This window comes from Oxyura jamaicensis, chromosome 3 (assembly GCF_011077185.1).
Source record: "Oxyura jamaicensis isolate SHBP4307 breed ruddy duck chromosome 3, BPBGC_Ojam_1.0, whole genome shotgun sequence".
Lineage (NCBI taxonomy): Eukaryota > Metazoa > Chordata > Aves > Anseriformes > Anatidae > Oxyura > Oxyura jamaicensis.
Genome location: NC_048895.1, coordinates 112,299,505 through 112,322,815, shown reverse-complemented (window position 1 = coordinate 112,322,815; position 23,311 = coordinate 112,299,505). Strand labels below are relative to the sequence as shown.

At 44.0% G+C, this 23,311-nt stretch overlaps 1 protein-coding gene across 2 annotated transcripts in view; it reads left to right on the top strand.

Moving 5' to 3' along the window:
* Positions 1-1,786: 1,786 nt before the first annotated feature.
* The window catches only part of CD2AP (CD2 associated protein), a 76,596-nt gene continuing 55,071 nt past the window's right edge, over positions 1,787-23,311 (top strand). Inside the window, exon 1 of one of the 2 annotated variants that reach the window (XR_004749229.1) lies at positions 1,787-2,020. Coding sequence is in view for 1 of the 2 variants with exons in the window: in XM_035320941.1 (XP_035176832.1) it covers positions 2,017-2,020 (4 nt within the window). In the remaining variant the exon portion in view is untranslated. The remainder of the gene's footprint in view (positions 2,021-23,311) is intronic. The other variant, XM_035320941.1, reaches the window with a different exon arrangement.

The following is a 23,311-nucleotide window of genomic DNA, read 5'->3' as shown; positions in this document are numbered from 1 at the left end:
GCAGCTCCTTCAGCAGCCATCCCATTTCCTTCTCAGTGCTACTGGAAAGGAGACAGTCTGGAAACACAGGGCTGGCTGGATGCTGGTGCACTATGGACAGAGTAGCTGGGCTCTGAATAAAATTCAGTTTTGTAATCAAGCAGCTAAGAAACTTTAAGCCAGCCCTGGCCGCAGTAATCAAGACACATAAAATAGAAAGAACTGCAGAAAGCCGGAATCTTGCTTGCCCACAGTGCATGAACTGAAAACCAGCGCTGTGGCCTCACAACATGTTTTAGACTGAAGTGAGAAGGGTAAAGGTGGCCTTATGTCAGCATGGGTATTTAGGGCTTATTCAAAGAGAAAAGTGACCCTTAAATTAATTGGAAAGAGCTTCCAGAAAGAGGGTTACACAGAGCTTCTTTAACTATCTGCAGAAGTGTACATTGCGGTTGTTTTATTTATCACGTCTTGTACAGTCACACTGAGCCTTGAGGCAGGTCTCAAAAAGTTAAAGATTGCTACATGGGATCAAATTTACCATTCATCTCATCCTTTATCCTTCTTTAGCATGTAGTCCTTCAGAAGTGGGAAAACCAACCAACCAACCAACAAATGACCACCTATAGAGAAGACAGATGAGGATAATTCACCCCCATCAAAGTTATTTTCTAAATTTTTGTTGGAAGTGATGTCAGACTCTACGGATGACATTTCCTTCCTGTCCCAAATCTCCTCTTGCTATTACTATCAGAAATCTACAGGGGAGAGTTGTATTTTATTGGAAAACAGGTTCTCCTTTTAAAGGGAGCATGATGCAACCATGTACCAGACTTAAACACTGTCCCTGCTTGACGGAAAATCTCACAATCACTTGCACATTTCCATTTCTGCTTTTGGAAGGAATGGAAGCACAGACTGCATCAAAATAGGGTGAAGGAGATAAAACATCCTACTATGATAGGGTACAGGCTTGTTTACACCCGTATACTCCACATTGTGCTTCACTACTCTTTCTGTTTGTATTCCATGAGGAAGATGCTAAGCAAGGGCAGACTCCTGGAAATACTTGGCATTTTTTTTAGGCTAATTTTGGCTCTAAGGGCTCTTGAGCCACTCACACAAGGATGTCTGTGGCAGGGAAGATGGAGAATATCCATTTCAGAGAGCCCTGCTGCGTTCTGCTCCCTGATTTTCACCAAAACCACACCGTGTTCACTTGTCCTTTTGGCTTTGGGGTCACTGGTTTTTCTTTAAATCGGCTTAGCTCTAAGTAGTCGTTTTCACTCTCCCTGCGCTTCCCACAAAACCAACCAACCAACCAAACAAAAACTAAACAGCGGCAGCCTGATGCCGCTTTGAATACTTCTTTCTAGAAATACATCTTCTTCCCTCCTTTCTACAAATAAATCTTACTAAAAATAAACCACCCCAAACCACTCGAAACCAATGCCCAGACCCACACACTCCAAGCTAAGAATGGGGACTTTCACCCCCAGAACGGGAGGAGCAGCGTGGGATGGGAGCGGGCTGTACCCCCAGGGGGGTTGGAGGAAACACCTCAACCCGACGATCCCGCAGCCTGCCCCTGTGTGTGGGAGTTGCCCAAAAGCGCTGTTTTTTGGAGTAAGAATACGGGGGGGGGGGGAAGAGTCTCTGTGGAGGGGACGGCGGCGGTGACGTCACCCTGCCTGACAACGGCAGCGTGGGGATGAGATCTCGCGAGATTTGTCCCCCCCCCTCCCGTCGCGGGTGGGCGGGGAGGTGGGGGCGGTGCCGCCGGTGGCGGAGCTCGCCTGAGGCGGGCGGCGGGGAAGGGGGGGGGAAAGGCGGCGACGGGACGGGACGGAACGGGACGGGACGGGTCCGATCCGATCCGATCCTCCCCCCTCCCGACCCCGCAGCAGCCCCACAGCGCCCTCAGCGGCCCGCATGGAGCCGTCGTGCCCGGTTTGAGCGAGTACGGCTGCCCGGTTTGAGCGAGTACGGCGGGACCCGCAGCCGCCGAGCCCCGCCGGGCGGGCGGGCGGGCGCAGCATGGGTGAGCGCGGCGCGGGAGGGGGGGGGGGTTCACACACTGGGTGCCTGCTCCATGCCCCGCTTTGTCTGGGGAGGCTGTGGGATTTCCTTCCCCTAAAGGGGAGAGGAGTTCGTTGGGGGTCGGTGAGGTGGAAACGGAGCTTGGTTCCTTGTTGGGGCGGGAGAATGCCCGCGGAGGGGTGGGTTTGCGTGGGGCTGGGTCGGCGGCAGGTGGGAGAACGAGCGGCTTTTGGGCTGGGGGGGCTCCGAAGGGGTGCTGGGGGTCCGTGAGAGGAAGAGGGGAGTCCTGAGGGGTCCTGGGGGGATCATGAGGGGACCCTGAGGGGAACGGTGGGGGTCCTGAGGCGTCTTGGGGGGGAACGGGGTCCTGAGGGGAGTCTGGGGTCCTGGGGGAGCCCTGAGGGGAGTGGGGGGATCCTGGGGGAGGGACCTGAGGGGAGCAGGGGGTCCTGAGGGGACCCTGAGGGGAACGGGGGAGCCTCTGAGGGGAACTGGGGGTCCTCAAGGGACCCTGAGGGGAACGGGAGGCCTCTGAGGGGAGCGGAGGGGCCCTGAGGAATTCATGAGGGAAATCGGGTTTGAGGGAAATGGGCGGCTGTGGAGCTGCAGAGCCCCTCATTGCCACCGGCTGCTTGGTGGAGGAAGCAGGCAAAGAGTAAAAACGGCTCTGGTCAAATCCAGTCCCTCCGAGGTGGTCGTTTTTTTATTATTTTTATTTTTTTTTCCCAGCTAGGTTTCTGCTTCACCTCTTTTTCCACCAAGGTGTTAATTAAAAAAACAAAACGAACAAACAAACAAACAAACCACAAAGGTGCAGCTGCTTGAGATGGCTGTATTTTTATAACGTGCCAGCTCAGGTTTGTGCTGGAAACAATCAGCTGCGCCCAGCCGAACCCATAACTTAAAGAGTGTTTGCACAGGGACAAATGAAGGGGTGATTTAAATGCTGCTCATCAGACTCCCGTATCTTTATTCCAACAGCCCCCAGTTTCCATTGTCCATCTTCTCTGTCTCGGTTACCCTCACTTGTACAACATTAATTGCTCATTGCCCACGGTGGCAGCTTACTTGTTTTGTGCCAGAGGCGTGTGTGTACGTCTGCTGCTGTGTGCAAGTCTGCCACATTGATGAGCACGGTTTAAGCTTTTTAACTGGAAGCAAACTTGGTTTTGTGTAGCTTTTCTTCCTCCTCCTTATGTGTAAAATGAGGGGAAGAAGTGCATGGCATGCAAATCAAATGTATGGTTAGTGAAGTGATACGCGCTCCTCCTGACTTGTGTTTCTTGGGATTATAAGGAAGTGATTTCATTTATTTTCTAGTGCAAAGTAATCTCGTATTGAAAGCATGCTTAAAATGAGGTCTGAAAATATAAAATGAGATCAGTATTGCAGGCTTTGACATAAACAGAGCTTTAATAAATCACTTTTTGATGGTTCAGGATAGGTAGGAATTACTATTTTGTACTTCCTGAGCTGCATTGTCATGCTTGCAAGAAATGTTTACATCACTCATTGCGGTGGCCAGTGGTGGCACTGCCTATAATGTAAAGGTTTATTATATGCTAACTAAATGTTTTGAACCGTGTGTAGTGTTGAAATGTGAAATACCTGGGGGTTTCCACAGAGTAGGTCTGAATTATTTAAAGTATTAGTGTGCAGTTAGGAATATTGTCCGAGACTTTTAATAAAGGTCTTGGTCTGGTTTCCAGGCTGACTGTGATCACTGTACAACCTTGTTTGTTGTAGTTTTTTTTTTTTTTTTTTTTCTTTACTCTTCCTTAAGTATATCTTCTTTCTCTGTCTTTTCTGATCACAGTAGAGAGCATGTTATTACTGCTCCATAGGTGGCTGAATTGAGTGGCTCCATAAACTGTGTCAAGTATTGTTACTGCGTGGGTCTTTATAACCATAACAATTTGTGTGCCTGTGCAATTACGTTAGAAGTGCTTCTGCCAGAATGCTGGCAAATGTCTGCAAATGATTATAGCAAGATCCCAGAGCCTTTTAAATAGGGTTTTCTATCAAGGTCTCACCCTTTATTCAAACTTTCAAGCCTTATGTTCTTCCGACTGAAAAATGGGGAAGAATATACAGTAAAACATCTCTAAAAATAAGAGTGAAAAAAGACCTGACTTTAGTTGGCGCTACACTAGCTATATTTAATGATGGCTTTGCATTTATTCTGAGAAGCTGTTATTTAATTACTTTATTACTGACGTCATGGTAGAGCTGGCTCTTGATAAGAGATTGTTTGTCTTTTATGCCAGCCTCTGAAGGAGGTTTTGTATGTCAGAGACGGCTTGGAGGAAATTGTGGAGGTATCTGACAAACACATGGATTTCTAAGATTCATGGGGAAGTACCAGAGGGGCAATATGACTCAGGGAGAACCAAAAGTGGAAGGACAGAAATACCAAGTGCCTTGAAACAGGGTCTTTTATATCTTACAATGTTGGAAATGAAGGTTGCAGGAGCATGTGAATGATGGCGAGGAGGAGGAAGTTATCACCGGTGACAAACACAGACTGTATAAAGTCACTGATGATGCCCTGTTATGTGATGATGCTGTCATTATAATTCTTTGCCTTCTATACTGCACTGATCATGGGGATTCGATATGTGGTTCTACAAATAGATGGAAAGTAGATGAATCTAAGGGACAAATGTGGTCAGATGTTTTGGGGAAAGATCTTCTTATTGATTGAATCATCTGTTTGCTACCCGGGGTTGATAACCATTTAGGGGGAGGTAGAGTTGCATTTTGACGTTCTTCCTGTTTATTTCTATGGCTGCATAGCAGGTAATTTTACTAATTATAGTTGAGAAATGATATGATTTTATAACTTAGGCATTATCAAGGAGATTGAGCTGAATGTGCAGTGGACAAATAATTTTTGTATCTTTTCACAACTAAGAATGAAATTTTGTAGCAAGTGTTGATACCCTACCACAGTGATACATTGAAATTTTATGGACTTTTGCTACATTCAGTCTTGCCCTTTTTTTCCTTTACTTCATTTGCAGAAATCAGTGCCGACTGATCTGTGGTTCCCGAGAGTTAATATATCTGAATTTGGTATGTTTCATCTTTGGAAAACTTTGTGTAATACTTTAAGAATCTGGACACACTTCTTCAATGCTAACAGAATGAGTACAAATACAAAACAGTTCCTGTAGACCAAATATATTTATAATTTTATTGAGCATTAAACTTGCATGAAGTCTTTTGCTTTCTTTACCTTCCTGTTGCAACAACAACAACAAAAATCTAGAAGGCTTTTTTTTTATTATTTTTTTAAGTAGATTGAATGCTTTTATTGAATTGTCACAGGGACAGTGAGAGGTTGAATATTCACTAGTAGCATTACAAGAACTAATGAAACGTTACTACAATGCTTGTTCTTGTAACTGGTGAAGAAAAAAGAATATGATAGAGTCCTTCGGCGAGTATTTTTACCAAGAAATATGTCAGATGCAGCGTGCAGTTGAACTTTATTTACAGTAAGCTACTGAAGAATGAAATGACTTAATCAGAAGTCCAAGATATTGCTAAATGAAGCAGCTCGTCTGTATTAGGGTTGTTGCGCACATGATGTTGACAGGCTGGCTGGCAATGTTGAGCAAATTGCTTTCTTATCATTTTGCTTATTCTAGACAAAACTATAAGGGAAAATGAGGGAAAGTTGACTTCTGGAAGAGAAATGTCTAAGCTGCTACAGTCTGCTGCCCTGTGGCTGGAAGGAGTTGGTGGTTACTGAGTTTGGGTCAAGGTGGAGGAAAAATCCCGTGAAAGCCTGCTAGAGGCTGTCGGCTTGGCTCATGCTTGCTTCCCCAACATCCCCCAAAGAAATAAAATGAAAGAGCTGATCCCCTGTCTGTGGTAGGTTTATGAAAAGGATATGTAAAGCAGGTCAGCCATGGGATCTTCTCCATTTTCTGTCATCACCCGTTGCCTGGCAATTAGTAATTTATGGACTTTCTCAAAGGTGCTTGCAAGCAATTGGTAACTTCGGGACTTTTTCAAAGGTGTTTGGAGTTTGACTGAATCTTTAAATCGATAGTGACGGACCATCAGGGACTTGTACAAGTGGGGCTGGGAGGAATGTGGCTCGTGCCCTCCACGGCTTCCTGTGGCAGTGAGAGTATTTAACATGAATGGTGTGTGTGTGTGAGGGAATGCTTCCTGTCTGTGTGCATTTTTCCCCCCTCTCCCCTAAAGCTGCTTGCTCAGCCTGATGTCTGTATTTTTTAGAAACTGCAGATTGCTTGCTTGCTGATCTCCTTACAGTTGTTACCTTGCAGGTTTGGTTTTGATCCCCTGTAGCTGTTTGTCTTTCAGACTGAGAAATCTTCATGTATTTACTTTCCTCGTGTGTGAGCTGTTCCACATGCTGGTCATCTTTGTGTGTTTTAATCTTAATTTTTAAGTTTTGATGCCACTTTAATCTTGTTGGGGAGAGTTGTTCGAGATATTTTGTTCAAGACTAACTCCACACAGGGATGTAATTATATTTGCTGCCTCGGTTTTCTTTTGTTTTCCTAGCAGTTCTTTTTTGTTTTGCTTCAGTTAGATAGCATCTTGCCTTTGAAGTCTCTTCACCTTTGCTGACCTCCTTCGCTCTCTTGTCTCCCTGTGTTAGCTTTTTAGTGTCTTTTTGTTGCATGCACCCACAAAATACGTGGTTGGGTATGCCGTGCTGTCTGGGGCTAAGCTGGGTGATTGCCCCAGTCCGTCCCTGTCTGGCCGTTGGTGCTGAGCTCTTCTCTCAGTTCTGTTTCCGCAGATACGCTATCGCATGTGCTCGCACAGTAGTTCCCTAACCCAGTTTCATACAAGTGACTTATTAGGAAAGAGGAGCAGTAGAAGTGCCTAAAGTGACTCAGGTCAACTGGAGAGAAGTAGGTATGATGATCAAATGATTTTTTTTTTGCTAGTGGATCTGGAGCATAGCTATTTCTAGCAGAAAACTGGTGGCTGAGAGTAGCTGACCTGTAGCTAATAGAGGGTGTCTAATCTGTGTTTGCAACCTGGGCACTTAAAAAAACGCTGCCTGAGCTGTCTCTGTTCCTTTTTAAAGAATTTGAAATAGCCTCCTGTAATGTAGTTAAATTATATTCAGCTTTTTCTTTTCTGACTCTATTCCTCTCTGTAAGCATTGCTTTTTCTCTTCTACTCCAAGATGTCAGATTGTGAGTAATCTGAAAAGTTCCACACGCCCCGCGAAGGTTAACTTTGTTCCTTTGCCGTCTCCCTAGACATGCAGTGATGAGAAATAGCTCTACGCAACTTTGTCACTGTGATGGTGTGAGCTTAAACCTGCATCTGCATTGCCCTCAGATTCTTGTCGCAAGGAGTTTTAGCAGGGCTGAAGTACTAAAACTACTTGTTCAGTCGCCTGCTTTCTAGAGTGATTGCTTGTTAAATAAAAGTCTACCATAATTTTGAAGCCAGTCTTGCTTTGAGCAGGATGTTCACCTAGGTGACCTCCATAGGTTCCTGTCAGCCTAATTTTTTCTGTGATTCTTGGCGTAAACTTTAATTTATTTGAATAATATAGTGATGCCAGCACAAATATTTACTTTCTCTGACTAATAGCAACAACTGCTTTGGGCTTGGATTTAGTTTTATTGCTCCAGCTGTATGCACAATTTATTTCATATAAAGTCAATATGAAATGTTGCTTTTTCAGGAAACCTGAATGACTAAAACAAAGTATTGTAGACGTTTTTGAGCAGCATATCTGCATTTCCTGAAATAGTTAGGGCATGCTACTTCCAGAGCCCTAAATCAGACTGAAGGAAGCGTCACAGTATGTGTCTTCCAAATGAGTTAAATCTTTCCACTTTAGGATGATATACACTGAAGCAAATACCATGTAAGTTCACATAAAATATTAAGTTAACTTTTTTTAAAGGAATGTTTGTTACCTCTAATGCAATCAAGGTATAGCAATCAAGCTGTTAGGCAGGATTGCTTTCACTGCAATAGCTTTGAGTCTAATATTAATTTTGAATTATTAAAAAAAACCTCTGGAACCAGATATTTGAAAAAAAAATATATTTTTTCTGTTTTAGCTAAAGTTTTTGTCTTGAATATTAAAAAATGTAAGCCTTTTTGCTGTCACTTCTGGAGTTTGGACAGCACTGACTTGTGATGTTACAGGAGAAGCTTGCAGCTGGAGCTCTGCTGACTCTGGAGGACGAAGCAGGGATATGTATGCTTGTGTCTTAGTACAGAATAGCTGTGAATGTAGAACTTTGAGTTTAAATTTGACATTATTGTTTAAGAAACTCAGAATCAATTTTATCACCTTTGTTAGTTCAACCAGATAAAGTATTACTTCAAGTTATTTGAATAGCTCATGCTATTTTCTGGACAGGACTGAAATCACCATGAATGTGATATTATTTGATAGCAGAGAAATATGCAAATGGCTTTGGAATGAAGCAGCACTGAGCACTCTATTTATTCTTTTTGTTGCTGCTTCTGCAGCAGCCACATCTCAGCAGCTGTAAATAGATTTTTCTAGACTGGAATTATTATTTTTTTATTTTAAATGAAGAAAGCAGTTTTTCCCGAGTTCCTGGAAATTTGCCTGACTTACCATCTAAAGAAGACTATAAGTCATCATTTTTTACCTTTTGGAGAAAATTATTAAGTAGTCAGCCTCAGTCACATGTTTTTGACTGTATATGAAGCTTGAGCATTTTAAGCTGGTGCTGAAATTAAGTCTCACCCTTCACTTAGCTCTGGTCAGTGATTGTTTCCTTGTTTGTACACGCTGAATCATCTGAAATTTCCCTGTCTTCCTGAAATAGCTTTCAGCCAGGCTGGCTCTGCAGGAATTGAGAGGAAGCTCATGGCTGCAAAAAAATGGGATGGAAGCAAGAGGAAGGTGAGGTTGTTACTTGTTAAGCAGTGTCAGCTGTGGCGCATTTATAGTGTTAGTTGAAGTAAAGCCTGGTGGAAGGGATTCTTACAACTTTAGTTCAGTTGGATTTATTGGAAATGTACTGGTATACCTTAATTTTAGCACTTTTTTTTTTTTTTTTTCCTAAGCTGCATTGTTTCTGCTTTTTTTTTCAGGAAAAATGCAAAAATAGAACAATGAGCAAACTTGTCAGAATGGTTTGAGTCATTCCCATGCAATGTGTTTTTGGGACCGAGGAGAGAAAAGTCTTCGTCTTGGCTGCTCTGAGAAATGAAACCGCTAGTTTCATGAAGCTTTCACTCTTGGTGAAGGCAAATCACATCATTTAACTCTGAAGTTGTATCTCCAGTTGGGAAGGGCTTTGTTGTAGGGTTGACTGGCATGTAATCTGACTTGCTCTGAAAGTCATCCTGTGGGTACAGTTCTGTGCTGTGCCTCGTTGGAGATAACCTCAGGCTGCTGCCACAAAGGGCTGAAGCTTTGCGGTTACTCTCCCTGTCTTGCTTTGGCTCTGGAGGTTATGAGGCCATGGTGAGAGCTGATAAGCAGCCTGATGTGGGGGAAACTGCTCTGCCTGGTTTACTGCCCTGTCGGCAAGCCGAATGGCCTTGCTCTGACTGCACAGTCATTACCTCCTGTGCGAGAGAGGGGGGTGGGAATACATTTCAGGGGCCAGGGAAGGGAGAGAATCTCACCTTCTTCAGTTTAGCCTGCGGTTACTTTGCACGTGATTCAAGCTGAAACATTTATTTTCTCCTCAGAGATTATCTTAATCACTCTCTGTAATGTCCATGATCCAGCAAACTGATTATTTCATAGCTCTCTTGTACTTGATTTTAGAAAGCTGTTTTAAAACTTGTCGTCTTCCTCCATCCACGTTAGCCATTTTTAAGCTATGCCTGTGTCTTTATTGACTTACTGATGGCTTTAAAGGGAAAATACTTCATAAACAGCTCGACCTTGTTGTTGAGGTGTTTTTTGTGTTTCTGTGGGTTTAGTTTTTGTTGTCCTCAGTAGTCTGTCTGTATTGAGAAGCAGCCTGAGTATGGTTTGTGAAAGTGTACCTCTGTCCTTCTGCATTTTAAATCTCCTCAGCTGGGCCGAACTCCCATTATTTGAATGTTTTTTGAACACCCCTTATTTGAACATCCCTATTATTTGAATGCTTTTGTGGAAGTTTGCTTGTTTAGTACTGTCATAAATTGATAAATGTAATATTAACTCAAGCAAGCCTACCTAAAACTTAAAACATGTGCAAAAAGCAGTAAAATTTATTTTACCATCCTAAAGTTTCTATCAGTGAAACTATTAACTACCAGAACAAATTGCCAAGGAAAGTGCTGGATCCATGATTTCTAGATATGGTCATTCCCTGCCTGAAGATTTTATCAATGCATTCTTTAATCTTCCCTTCTAGCAGATTTTAGTGATCATGTGTCCCTGGGATGATCTAGTAGAAGAAACTGTCCAGAGTTGAATCCAACTGGAAGAGAACCAGCTGGCTGGTTTGGCAGCAAATTAAACCGGCACACCCTCCAACAGTGTGAGACCAGTGCAAGGGGAGAGTCAACGGTGTGAGAAGTAGGGAGAGAAAGCATGCAGGGTCACTCCATCATCAACTATTGTCGGTCTAGGTGTAAGAGACTGTGCTCTCTGAAAAATGACTAAAGCAACAGTTCCTGGAAAGCAGACCCCCAATCTGTTTGGTCTTGTAAGTGGTTAATTCTCTTGTTCAGGGATTTTAAAGTACAACTTAACAAATTTAGCTACACTTACAAGCTGCCTGGGAGTGTCTGCAGTTTCAGATAATCACTGGGAGAGTGGGCCATGGGCTGTTTGTTGGGAACTTCAGCGTCCCAAGTGAATTAGAGGTCTTCTGAAGTGAGGTAAAATGAGATTCTGTTTGGAAATAGGGGCAGTGGAAATGCTGAAGGGAGTAAGTACACATTAGGAAGAAGGTGAGTGTGTTAAACCCATGCTGTCATAGGTAAGGTAGACAAGGAGACAATAGATCTCTTCCAAAAGGGTTTGCAAACAACAGAATAAAGTATTTGTATTAAGCATAAAATATTATAAACTATGTTCTTTTGCTCTCAAAAAGCAAATACAGTGCTTTATAGGTTGGAGCCAAATTACACTTGGTTCTGAAAATACACTGCCTCCTTCAGCACAGGGAAGGAGAGTCTGAAGTGGAAAGATTTTTCAATCTTAATGCTGTATTTTTATGAAAGAAAATCAAGAAATACATGTATGTAATGTAAATGGCTTGTAATGTATGTATTAGAAGAAAACATATCCTCGTAGGTAACTAGTAACAGGAAGACTGGCTTGGTGAATAGCAGGTGAAGTAAATCTATTTATAAAACACAAAATGTGCTGTCAGAGTAAGACAGTCTGCCATCCCCATGCAGCAAGAAGCCCATACTGATTTCCTGCGAAGGCTGAGTTGTGTCTTGCTGTATTGCAGTTCTACATAGTGGCTGAAGTGGTAAATCCTGACCTAATTAAAAAAAAAAAACTGAAGTTACATTGTTCACTGTCTCCGTGTATTATTATTATTTATTGTCTGCGTGTGTAATTGGGTCACCAGGGTTGTGCTTGGTAGTTATGAAATACATGGGGGCAGACTGAAGGGATTTCCTGTGGCTTTTGGAATCGGAACTGCTTCTTCAAGAGAATGTGGTGAGAAGAGTGGAGATGATAGTAAGCTTTCTATCAAATTGTGTTCAGTTCTCTCCTGCCTGCAGTGACCACTATCCTGAGCCCCAGACAGTTTTTTATAACCTTCTGTAATGTCTCTGTTCCCTCCCTAAATTCCTTAAATACCTGCAGTTCTGTGTTACTATCAATTAGCATGTGCTGTGTCTTGCGTAGCTGTAGCTGTTTCCAGGCTGCATATTTGATGGTTACCCAACCAGCAGGTTAAAGGAGTTAAAGGAGTAGGAGTGTTAGGGTGGGGGGAAAGGTATAACACTTATTTTGAGACATTAATCTGGCATGTTTCAACCAAATGGGTGTACAGGGGGAAAACTGGCTGACAGGCATGCTTACGTGAGTTTGGTTTTCTCCAAGGTGAGCGAGATTATATTCAAGTATGGAAGGCCGGGGGGCAGACCTAGCTTCTCCGTTCCAAGTGCCTAGCAGAAGACTGGATGTAAAAACAGCAAGATGAAACTTGTGTTCTGCAAAATGCATCCTGTGGATACCTAGCAAGATTTTGTATTTGCTTTCTAGTTCAATTGTATGTCTCTGTTATGTTCTGGGGTTACTCCTCCTTTCCTGATCAGCGGTGAGGAGGAGGACCTGGGGGTACGGGCAGTCAGCCTCACCTCACTCCTCAGCAAAGCGAGGGAACAGACCTTCAGAAAAACTGCTTCAAGATACACAAAGGGCAATAAGGTGACAGGGCAGCCAGCGTGGCTTCCCAGAGAACAAATGACCTAAACAGCGTGGTTGCTTTCTATAATAACCTGACTGGTTCTGTGGACAAGGGGAGAAGGATCTCTTATATACAGTCAAGGCTCTTGACATTGTTGCCCATGGCATTTTGCCAAACAGAGGAGAGATAGGCTAGATAGGAGAAATAGGCAAGGTGAGAGGGAGGCTGGGACCCAAGCCAACCAGTCAACAGTTCAAGGCCTAACTGGCAGCTGTTGACGAGGTGTTCCTGGGGCTGGTATGGGGCTGGTGATGATATCCAGCCACCCAGACGATAGGACAGCGTGTCCTCCCGTGCATGCTGAGCAAGGAGGGGATGGTTGGCGTGCCGCAGGGGCACTGGGCCAACAGGAGGCTCCTGTAAATCCTAGAACTGAGCGAAAGAGAAAATCTGGCACCAAGGGGTCAAAGAGGGAAAATCTGGGACTGGCCTTGCTGGCAGGCGGCTTTCGCGGGGGAGTAGCTGGCAGGCTGGGGAGCGGTGGTTCCCTGCTGATCGTGCTTGGGGCGCTAAGGGATGCCGGTTAGCAGCAGGACTTCTTGGGTCAGGTTGGTGCTTGGATGTTATGATCACAGAGGTCTTTTCCAACCTAGCTGATTCTATTACCTGGCACTTGCAAAGCTGTATCTAAAATACCGTGTCCAGTTTTGGTCCCCTTTCACCTCAAATTCAAGAAGGATGCCAACAAATTCATCTCAGAAAAGCACCTGGGCATGATTTTGTTACCTCTGTCCTTTGAAGTCTCAAGATTGAGCTGGGCAAAATCTTGAGTGACTTGCTTTGACTCTGAGGTCAGCCTTGCTGTGACCACTTTGGAGTTAAGTGACTTCCAGAAGTCCATTCAAATCTTTTTATTCCCCCCTGTGATTCCCATTATTGCAAACCACACTGACTTAAATCATAATTCTGATAAGATATGGTTAAATCCCTTCAAAATTTATGTTATGAATGAATTTTTAAAGGACTTGATTTCCTGAATTTTAGAACCTAATTGAGCTAACGAACCAACTTCATCTCCTTTAAAAAATTCTGATTGGGGTTGCTGGGTGCCCTTGAGCATTTGCGGTTTTGACTGGCTTTTGTAAAAATCCATTGCATAAGGATTTCTAGCTGTGCTTTTCAATCAACAATTCAGTTTTTGTATTGACTGAAATGTCCACACTAGAAAGTAAATTAACTTCATTAATGCAATAATTAGTGTGGGCCATCCTGACAGTGTGAAGTCAGATAGGAGCACTTGCCTCTGTTGTAATGCTCAGCATATTTTGTGGTTTTTGAAAGATCCCAGTCTGGGACCACTCAGACTATTGCATCATTCCTGTTTTTAAAGCTGAAGAGAACACTTTGTGCATGCTCCGAATGATGCTTTTAAGTTTCCATAAATTTATTTCAAAGCCAGCTTCTTGCCATGTTTGCAGAAATACAAATTGTCATTCTGAATGAGATATGTGCCAAGTTGTAGGTTATATATCAAAGCATTCTTGCATTTTTTTGGATAGTGCGAAATGAGTTTTCTTTTGGTTTAAACCCAGAAAGCTTTCAGAGACTTTCTTGTTTATGTCATTTATGCATTCGTAACCTGGTGCTCTGATTATTCTGTCCTTTTCGGCTAGAGGAGTCCTCACAACAGTCTGCAGGAGGAGCTGAAGCTTCTGTAGTAACCTGGAGCCCTAGTACAGAAGAAAGGAACCGTTTATGTAACTCAAATACAGATAGTTTTGGGTAACTTAGTAAAAAGATTTCTGGCTGAGATAAGCAACAGAACATGTATTTCTGTGTGCTAATTTACTATCTAGCAGAGGTTTGGAGGGAAAAATGCTAACAAACCTGTAAAAGCAGTGTGACCCCTTTGCTGACCCTGTGGTGCTTCTGCTTATTTGGTGCTTTGGATTTGAACTGGATCCGAATGAGATAGGCTTATTTTCTTGCTCAGAACTTCTTGGCGGTTTTTTTGTAGGCAGATGTTTTGTGACTCACCTTGAATGTTGAACGTTTTATTAAATAGATGTTATAAAATTAAGGGAAGGGGTAGAGGAAGTGGTGTAAGTCTATATAGAGAACAATATCTGAGTCATGACTTGAAGATTTTTTTTTTCTCAGCACATTCCCCTGTGCCCTCTGAGATCCTTGGTTTTCTGTCCTTGTCAGTTTAGCAGCAATTCTTCAGCTGTACTTGTGAAGACGTTTGCTGCCTTTCCTGCAGGTGTCACCTCTCTCATTTCCATGCTGGTTTCTTACAGCGAGCTCTACTCGGACACAGTGAAAGAAACAGCAAGTAATATAAAGCATCATTTTGTGTTTAACATAATTTTTCCCAGGTAAAACACTTTGACCTTGTGTGTTTTCACAGTTAGTCTGTGAATACCTGTAGTTAGTACTAGTTTTCCTCTGATGCTTCCTGTCTCCTGTCTTCTCTTGACACTTGACACATTCTTGTAATGAGGGGTGGGGAGAGCCTGGTTATTCTTGCTCAGAGAGCTCAGGGGAATTGAGGGGGAAACAAGCATACAAAACCAAACTCTTATTTTTAAAACGTGTTCTATCTGCTCATACGCAGTGGTAGACACTTTAGAAGCTAAGGGAGACTAGAGTAGGAAAATGAGGCGTGTGGTGTTTGCATCTTTGGTGCTTCAGGGCAGGCTGCTAGGCAGGATTTCTGCTGCAGTGTTTGTATTTAATTTCCTTCACAAAGTTTCTTGCTAATTGTACTGGAGTCAGCATTAGAAGCTGTCATTTGAGATTTACTGTTAGAATGCAAATGAGTTTCTCGTTACCGTTTTCTGTAGTTTTCAGTTGTGCGTTCTCCTATTTCCTTCAGCATTCATGGTCTGTAAAATTAGATGGAATCTCTTGTTAAATATGTGTCGAGTCATTTCTTGAAGAACCTACCATTGACTTAGCAGACCTGTGCCAAATGCCGGGTGAATCCGGGGTGACTTCTCGATGGAGCAGCTCTGTACAGGCAGAACCAAGGCTCCTGGCTTTCAGCTGTCTCACAGGTAGGCTGCTGCTTTTATTTCCCTGTTTTTTTTAGGGAAGCTATTGCAGTAGCAGGATTAGTGGTCTACACAGCAAGTGTTTCTGGTGGTGGTGATGCGGTGTAGGGCAAGTTGCAGAGAGTAATGAAGACTATCAGACACTTGCAGGGGGTGTGGAAAGGAAAGAAGAAAAAAGCAGAACTTGACTCAGATTTTCTTTGTCACTGGCTTCAGCAGCGACTGGAGCTGTCTGGGAATCATGTCTAGACATAGGGACTGGGGTGTCAGTGGCATAGCAGTGGGAAGGTATTTTTGGGAGAACTGTCCCCTGGTAGAAATCGATTTGCATTCAGCTTGGCTGACTTCTGCAGAGTGGCACATCGGTTGTAGAAGTGAAATTGGGAGCATGAGAAACTTCATTAAGGGCTCTGAGAAATCTTGTGGGTCACCTGTCAGTCACAGGATGTCTCTGAAAGAAGGCATGTTAAAGCCAGTTGCTGATACATAATTCTCTTTGTGTATATCTGACATTGAGGTAAAATTACATCACAAACATTTTGTGTGTTTACCATTAGAAAGAGTGAAATGTTTTAGGCCTCCATGCTTTAGAAAAAGAACAGAGCTACTTTTTAGTCTGGCCCTTTCCTTCCCCTCTTGTAACTTTTTTTTGCCTTGATGCTCGAAGTATTTAATTGAAACGGGAAGCTGATAGTAATACTGACTGCTGATGCTGAGGTTTGGGCAAATAAAGGCCCAGGGCTGATTCTGGATAACGGGAGACTTGCACAGTATGTTTGAAAGCTTTTTTTGGTGTGTGTGTGTTTATTTTGATTTATTTTCATCCTAAAAAATTAGGAACAGCATAAAATACTGTTGAAACTCATTGAGTTTCTAACTGGTCTTGCAAACCGTCTCATATTCTGTGACTTATGCTAGAAAAAAGGTGCTGTATACTTTAAGAATGATACATTTTTGATAACAGTCACTGTTTTTTGATTGAAAGACTTGATTTTTAAATTCCTCTCTAAATTAAATACTTTTTAAAATCTGACGGAAGAGGGGATGGAGCTGGAAGGCTGAGGTGTCCAGGCACTGTACTGTGTGAATGGCAGCTCATGCTGGGGCTGTTCTCTGTCTGAGCTCCTGCACTGGAGGATCTCCTGGGGCGTGTTGAGAATTTGGCCCGGCCCTGCAGCGTGGTGGCTGCGTGCTCGTCTAATGCCGCACCGAACCTAATTAGCCTGCTGAACTGCGGGCCGTGTTGGAGTGAGAGCAAAAGGCTGGCTCTCCAAATGGAGCAGACTCTGTCAAGATCCAAACCCAGTCCCTGTCAGATGGCAGCAGGGTGTTTGTGGTGCCTCCAGAGTCTGGGGGGATGTGGCTGAGCTGGTGTTATAAAGAATCTGTTTGGATCCAACAGTGTGCATTTGTTTACATGGAGGGGACCTCTGTTGCTGGAAAGCATATTTATTTGTCCAGCGTAGGGGCTAATAAGTCCTACAGATTTAGGTTCTCTATCTAGGAAATAAGCCACAAATGGAATAATTATTTGACAGATAACAGGGATTGTATATGCTTAAAAGAAAATGTATATATAGTGGCACAAAAATCTTTCAATTCCATTGGCATGGTATTCTTTATAATAAATTAATAAAGAATCCTGGTAGCTGAGAGCACTTTGCTTTAAACAAAGCTTGAAGTGAATATTTAAATATGAGGCCAGCATCACCTTAAACTGAAAACCATCTCTGCCCCATCCCTTCCTTGTGGTGGGTAGGTGTGGGTGAGGAGAGCTGCAGCAGCAGGACACAGTGTGGCTGCCTCGGTGTAGGGCTGCTGATGGGGAGCAAAGCTGATGTGGCTGGGATAGCTCCTCTGGGAGCAGGCTCTGCTCTGTGTCACTGGCACTTCTAAGGCTGTACACAAGGCACCCAACTTCCTTCCGGGCTGGAATGAAGGCTGAAGGTCTTGCTCGTGATGTTTAGCTTTGAGGTAAGTTGCGGTGATGCAGCTGTTTTGCAAGTCCTTCATGTGGAGCGTGAGTGCGATGGCTGCACGGCTGAGCTTGGTGGAACCAGCTGCTGTTCCTTGTGTCGTCACTTAAACCTGTTGGCTTATTGAAGGCTGTGATGAGCTGGACTGTAAAGTGTAGGTAGGCTGTGTGATCCCTTAGCCAAACGTGCTGTTTTCATGTTCAGTTCTTACTAGCTCGGAGCCCTAACGTAAGAGTTGTCAGGAATCCAGTGGCTTTGCTCATCTGTGCATTATGTTAGGGTGTGGTTTCAGGGCAGCTTTTGGCAACATATGAAGCAGTAAGCAGTGAGGGTCAAGGAAGGTGGACCCATAGGGGAAAACCCCTGGTGTTAGGGACCTGCCATACATATTGCATGCTTTGAACTCTTCCATATCATCCTGGTTTTAGTCTTACCCCATGGACTTAGTGCTTATTAGTGATTAATGTGCAACGAGGCTGCTCCTGTGATTCCTGTCTCCAATTTAAGTTTCAGTGTGAAGACATCTGACATGCTAGCTGTGAGATGGCTCCATGCTGTGAGCTGAAGCATGGTCAGTGACCGGGCTGGAGTTTCGCTGAGAAGCGTGCTCCTGATCTGGACTGCAGCAATGATGTAGATGTGGATCTAAGTTGGCTGTGATGCAGTCTTGTTCCTCTGACCCTGCAGTGAGCCATCTTAGGGAGATTAATTTGTGGAAAGTTGGCAGTCTTTGCTTGGGCTGTTTACTTCTGCTAAATCAGATAAAGAAATAAATAAGTACTGATTTCAGCACTAAGCAGGAGGAAGGGACCATGTGGATGCGCATGGAAGAGGATGGGATCACAGCATCCCTGCATTAAGATGCCTTGAAAGCACAACTATGCAGTTTTCCCCCCTTTCCGTTAATGGGGACCATGAGAAGGAAATTCTGTGTTTCCATCTGTCCAAGCTTCAGTCTGTCTGGGCTTCTCCTCATGCTGACGCTTATTGGAGTGTGAAAGGAAAGGAAGTTCCTGCCTCCTTGCACAAGATCAGTGGGCAGAGACATCTCCCCGACAGTGGGACTGCTTGGGCTGCTCTCCCCGACTTGGGCTGCTTACCTACTCAGCACGAGGAAGACTGAACTCACATCTGTACCCCAAGAGGATACTTTAGCCTTTGGGGAACTGGTTATCGTGGTCTTTAAGGGTCACTGTAAAGAGAAGAGTGAATCATGGGGGCAGATGCAGAGCACAGAAGAGGGTGCCTGGCAATAGCATGGGGAGGATTTGGGCTGGGGCTTTCCAAAGCCAGGTGCTCACTTTGTCCATGTTTTACCAGGAGAGCTTTGTAGGACAAAATAAGTTTTGGAAGCAAGGGCTAGAACTTCATTGGCAATGGAGAGTCTCCCAGGTCTCTTTATTCGAGCATATGGATAGTCATGGGTGACTCAAGTCAGTGTGACAGTGATTTATGTGATGCTGAGGTAGGGAAAAACACTCTTACAGCACTGCTTATGTTCAGTGTTTATGGGTGGGTTTTCAGTGTTCAGCATCTGAAGAGCTTTTTTTAGTGTAAAGATCTGTCTTTGGTGGCTGATTGTAGGCTATGGTATTGCTATACTTGTTTCCTAGACCCTTCAGCAGCTTTGTTTTTCTCTTTGGACACAAAGGTCTTCAACTCATGGTAGTCATCTTAGAAACTGTAGGAATGCTTCTGAGGAAAGGCATCTGTAAAAGAACGTTCAGGGCTCGGTGCTGGGGCCGGTCCTCTTCAATATCTTCATTGATGATCTGGACGAGGGCATTGAGTGCACCCTCAGTAAGTTTGCAGACGACACCAAGTTAGGTGCGTGTGTCGATCTGCTCGAGGGTAGGAAGGCTCTGCAGGAGGATCTGGAGAGGCTGGACCGATGGGCCAAGGCCAACGGTATGAAGTTCAACAAGGCCAAGTGCCGGGTCCTGCACCTGGGGCGCAATAACCCCAAGCAGAGCTACAGGCTGGGAGATGAGTGGTTGGAGAGCTGCCAGGCAGAGAAGGACCTGGGAGTGATGGTTGATAGTCGGCTGAATATGAGCCAGCAGTGTGCTCAGGTGGCCAAGAAGGCCAACGGCATCCTGGCCTGTATAAGAAACAGTGTGACCAGCAGGGCTAGGGAGGTGATCGTCCCCCTGTACTCGGCTCTGGTGAGGCCGCACCTCGAGTACTGTGTTCAGTTTTGGGCCCCTCGCTACAAGAAGGACATGGAGGTGCTTGAGCGAGTCCAGAGAAGGGCTACGAAGCTGGTGAGGGGCCTGGAGAACAAGTCTTACGAGGAGCGGCTGAAGGAGCTGGGACTGTTCAGCCTGGAGAAAAGGAGGCTCAAGGGTGACCTTATCGCTCTCTACAGGTACCTGAAGGGAGGCTGTAGCGAGGTGGGGGTTGGTCTGTTCTCCCACGTGCCTGGTGACAGGACGAGGGGGAATGGGCTTAAGTTGCTCCAGGGGAGTTTTAGGTTGGATGTTAGGAAGAACTTCTTTACCGAAAGGGTTGTTAGACACTGGAACGTGCCCAGGGAAGTGGTGGAGTCCCCATCCCTGGAGGTCTTTAAAAGACGTTTAGATGTAGAGCTTAGGGATATGGTTTAGTGGGGACTGTTAGTGTTAGGTCAGAGGTTGGACTTGATGATCTTGAGGTCTCTTCCAACCTAGAAATTCTGTGATTCTGTTCTCCTTCAGATTAACACCTGATTTTGAGATAGTTGTGAAGAAATGTGGGATAGTAAAAGGATAAATTGTGTTTTCTGTTATCCTTTGTCTCTAGCGTAAGCTTTGTCTGTTATAAAAGTGAGTACCTCTGTAACTTTGTATGTATTGTGTGTTTTGTAAGAGACTAAACTGTGTTTGCTGAGCTAGTGCTGTTTATCCTCACTTATACAGTAATGAGGTTTATTTCAGGCTTCTAGCAACTCTGTTCTGACTTAACTGCAGCTTGGCAAGGCAATTCTGGAGGCCAGACAACTTTCCAGGCTCCAGTTTCCAATAAATGACTTTTCAGCTGGACTGACCTCAACCCTGCCTGAAGAGACCTCGATGGAGCGTGGCACACAGCTCGAGTTCTTCTTGCGGCTCGGTGCTGGGCTTGCCCCTCCAGGACTGCAGCAGCTTTCAGCAAGGCTGAATAGTTCCTGAATAGTTCGGGAGGATTTCAGTTATCCCACCAATGTTGCTGTTGTTGTTGTTTTATAAGCTGTTATGTGTGTTTTGCAAGGGATTTACTCTGTCTGGTTTCTGCCATCCTCTGGCTACTACAGAAAGGTCTCCAAATTCTGACGGTACTGTAATATCTGAAACAAAGGACCAGGAATGTGAAAATGTGCTTTTTGCTGGGTGTGCGTGACACTTGGCTCTTTCTAATCAAGACAGAGGCATGCTCAAATGTCAGTGTATTTTTCAGTCTTTTCCATTATTTATTTATGGATATTTGTAGGTTCCCAGACGGACCTATACTGTAGCCTCCTGTAACAGGTGACTCCAGGAAGAGCCTGTGCAGCTGAAGGCTCCCTTTGTTTAAAAGCAGTGAAGATGGGCGTTAAGCGGTTGTGCTTATCAGGAGGCTTGCCTTCTGCCACATCCTGGTGCCAACACAGAAGAACTGGTTGTGTAAGTTTTAGAGAAGCGAAGGGGTCACCTGTGCCAGCAGAATTGGGATGTTTTGTTTGGGTAACGTGGCTGTGCTGGCCAGTAATGCTCGCTACTTTATCCAAGAGGCAGTGCTGTTAAATAGGATGCTTTTCTCCTCTGCCAAAAGATGTCCAATCGATTATTGTTTTTTTTTTTTTTTTTTTTTTTTTTTAACTTAGCACCGTTTGATTTAATTTTGACCCCAAATCAGGGCAAAACCCTCAACACTCTGAGAAAGTTCTGCAGTGACATTGAAGGCTGTCGTGTTTGGATGACGCTGTTGGGTGACCGAAAGCTGCCACCGAAGGTGAAACTTTCCCTCGAATCAATCACAGAACATGTAGGGCTGGAAGGCACCTCTAGTTGTCTGGTCCAGCTCACACCTGCTCAGCTTTAGCACATGGCTGCATCCAGCTGGGCCCTTAGCACCTCCAAGGAGACACCACTGCCTCCCAGAGAGGTTGATCACCCTCATGGCGGGCGGTGTGTGTGTATTTATAGGTTTAAGGGGAATTTGTTTGGCTTCAGGTAGTGCCCATTGCCTCCTGTTCCTTCAGCAGAATGTTGTCTCCATTCTTGGGGAGCCTTGGTTCTGTTGGATGCACAGAAAAAGTGTGTTAAACCTCACAGTGTTCGTACTACAGCTTGAGAAGATTATTTTGAATCCAGGAGTTGAGTCTGAAATTGAGAAAGCTGTGTAAAAAGCAAAAGGAAGGTGAAATAGATATTTTTGATGGTTTATGCTGCTGAGATATTCTGCTGGTTGGCACTCTGATTTTTTTTTTTTTTTTTTTTTTTCTGAAAGCTTTGACCAGCTTCTAGTACTGCAGTCAGCGACAAGTTTGATGCTTTCAGTATCAGACCTATTTCTGAGTAAAGCTTTTAAATGAGAGAGCAGTGTTTGAAATATCTATAAGTACGTTCCATGGACTGACACGACTCCTCATTATTCTAAGGAGCTGCGATTTCTTAAAACATTTTCTGTCACTACTGAGCAGTGTCTTGCTTGGGAAAATAGAATAATTCCAAGAGCTTTCAGCAGCTTATGTCTTCCAGTAACTGGGCTCTTTTAGCAGTAGAAAGACTTCCTGCCCGTTGTGCTGCAGTCTGAACCACCTGAACAGTTCACCTAATGCTACTCGCTAATGTTGAAAAGCAAAACTGGTAAATCTTCCTCATGAAGACTAAGTGATAAAGAGATTTGTAACTTGTTTCTGTTTCTGTGTCATAGTGTGAAAAATACATGGGATGAAACCATCTTGACGTTCCCCATGTCATCCCTCCTACTTCCCAGGCAGGGGAATAGAATTTAGATCTGACTTGCCTACATATGAGAGAGAGGATGGCGTTAAATATCACTGACAAATACAAGAGGAAATTCAACATGTAAATTCCAAGAATAAAAAGCTGGTATTTGTGTTTGCTGCAGTTTTTCTTTGGAACTCCTGAATGATGACTGGGAGGTTCTCAAGATCCAACTTCAGCTGTTGGCATGGCGGTGTCCGTGTTTTACAGTCTGGGGAGGTGACCAGAATGAATGTGCTGTGTATTTCAAGAGCAAATATAGAAAAATCCCCCAACGAAATAAAGAGGCTTTCAAGAGAATTAGTTCATATTGACATAGTGTGGCTATGATGGCTTACTTCAGACTGCCCTGGTTAGAAAGGCCCAGGTGTTTGGCAGGTCGAGTCGCAGACAGTGATGTATGCAGTTACAGTGACTGACTTTGTGTTCTGATCCATTTTCCATATTTAACCTCGCAAACTGGTCCTATATTGTGTATTTTGAGTTATAATAGCTGCTGGTGTGCTTCAAAATCGAGTTTGTCCCAAGACAAATACATAACACGGCTATTTCTTACATTTTTGTGTATCTTGGTTTCCCCAGTGGCCAAGCTGAGTTGGTCGAAAGGTGACATTATTTCCAAACTGCAGGTGATGAATAGCTATTGTCTTTATGATCCATGATTTATTTTCAGCTGTCTCCTTTGTTAGTCGGTTTATTCAGAACACAGTTTGCCAGACGGATCATCCTAGCTTCTCGTGGATTTGTGGTACAGTCCTGTAGTTTTGATTTTTACCAGGCTGGTTTTCTGACTTCATCTGTAGGTAGCAGAGGGATAAAGGCTGCGTTTTTGAAACAGCAGCAGCACTCTTGATAAAAACTGCTCATGGATAAGAACTGTGCATTAATTTGATGGATTTAATGGAGCTGTAAATTCCATAGAATAAGGGCTGATATGGGTTTAAAAAAAAAAAAGGCAAAAACCACTGCAGCTATTCAGGATTTCCGTCTTTTTAACACTCCTG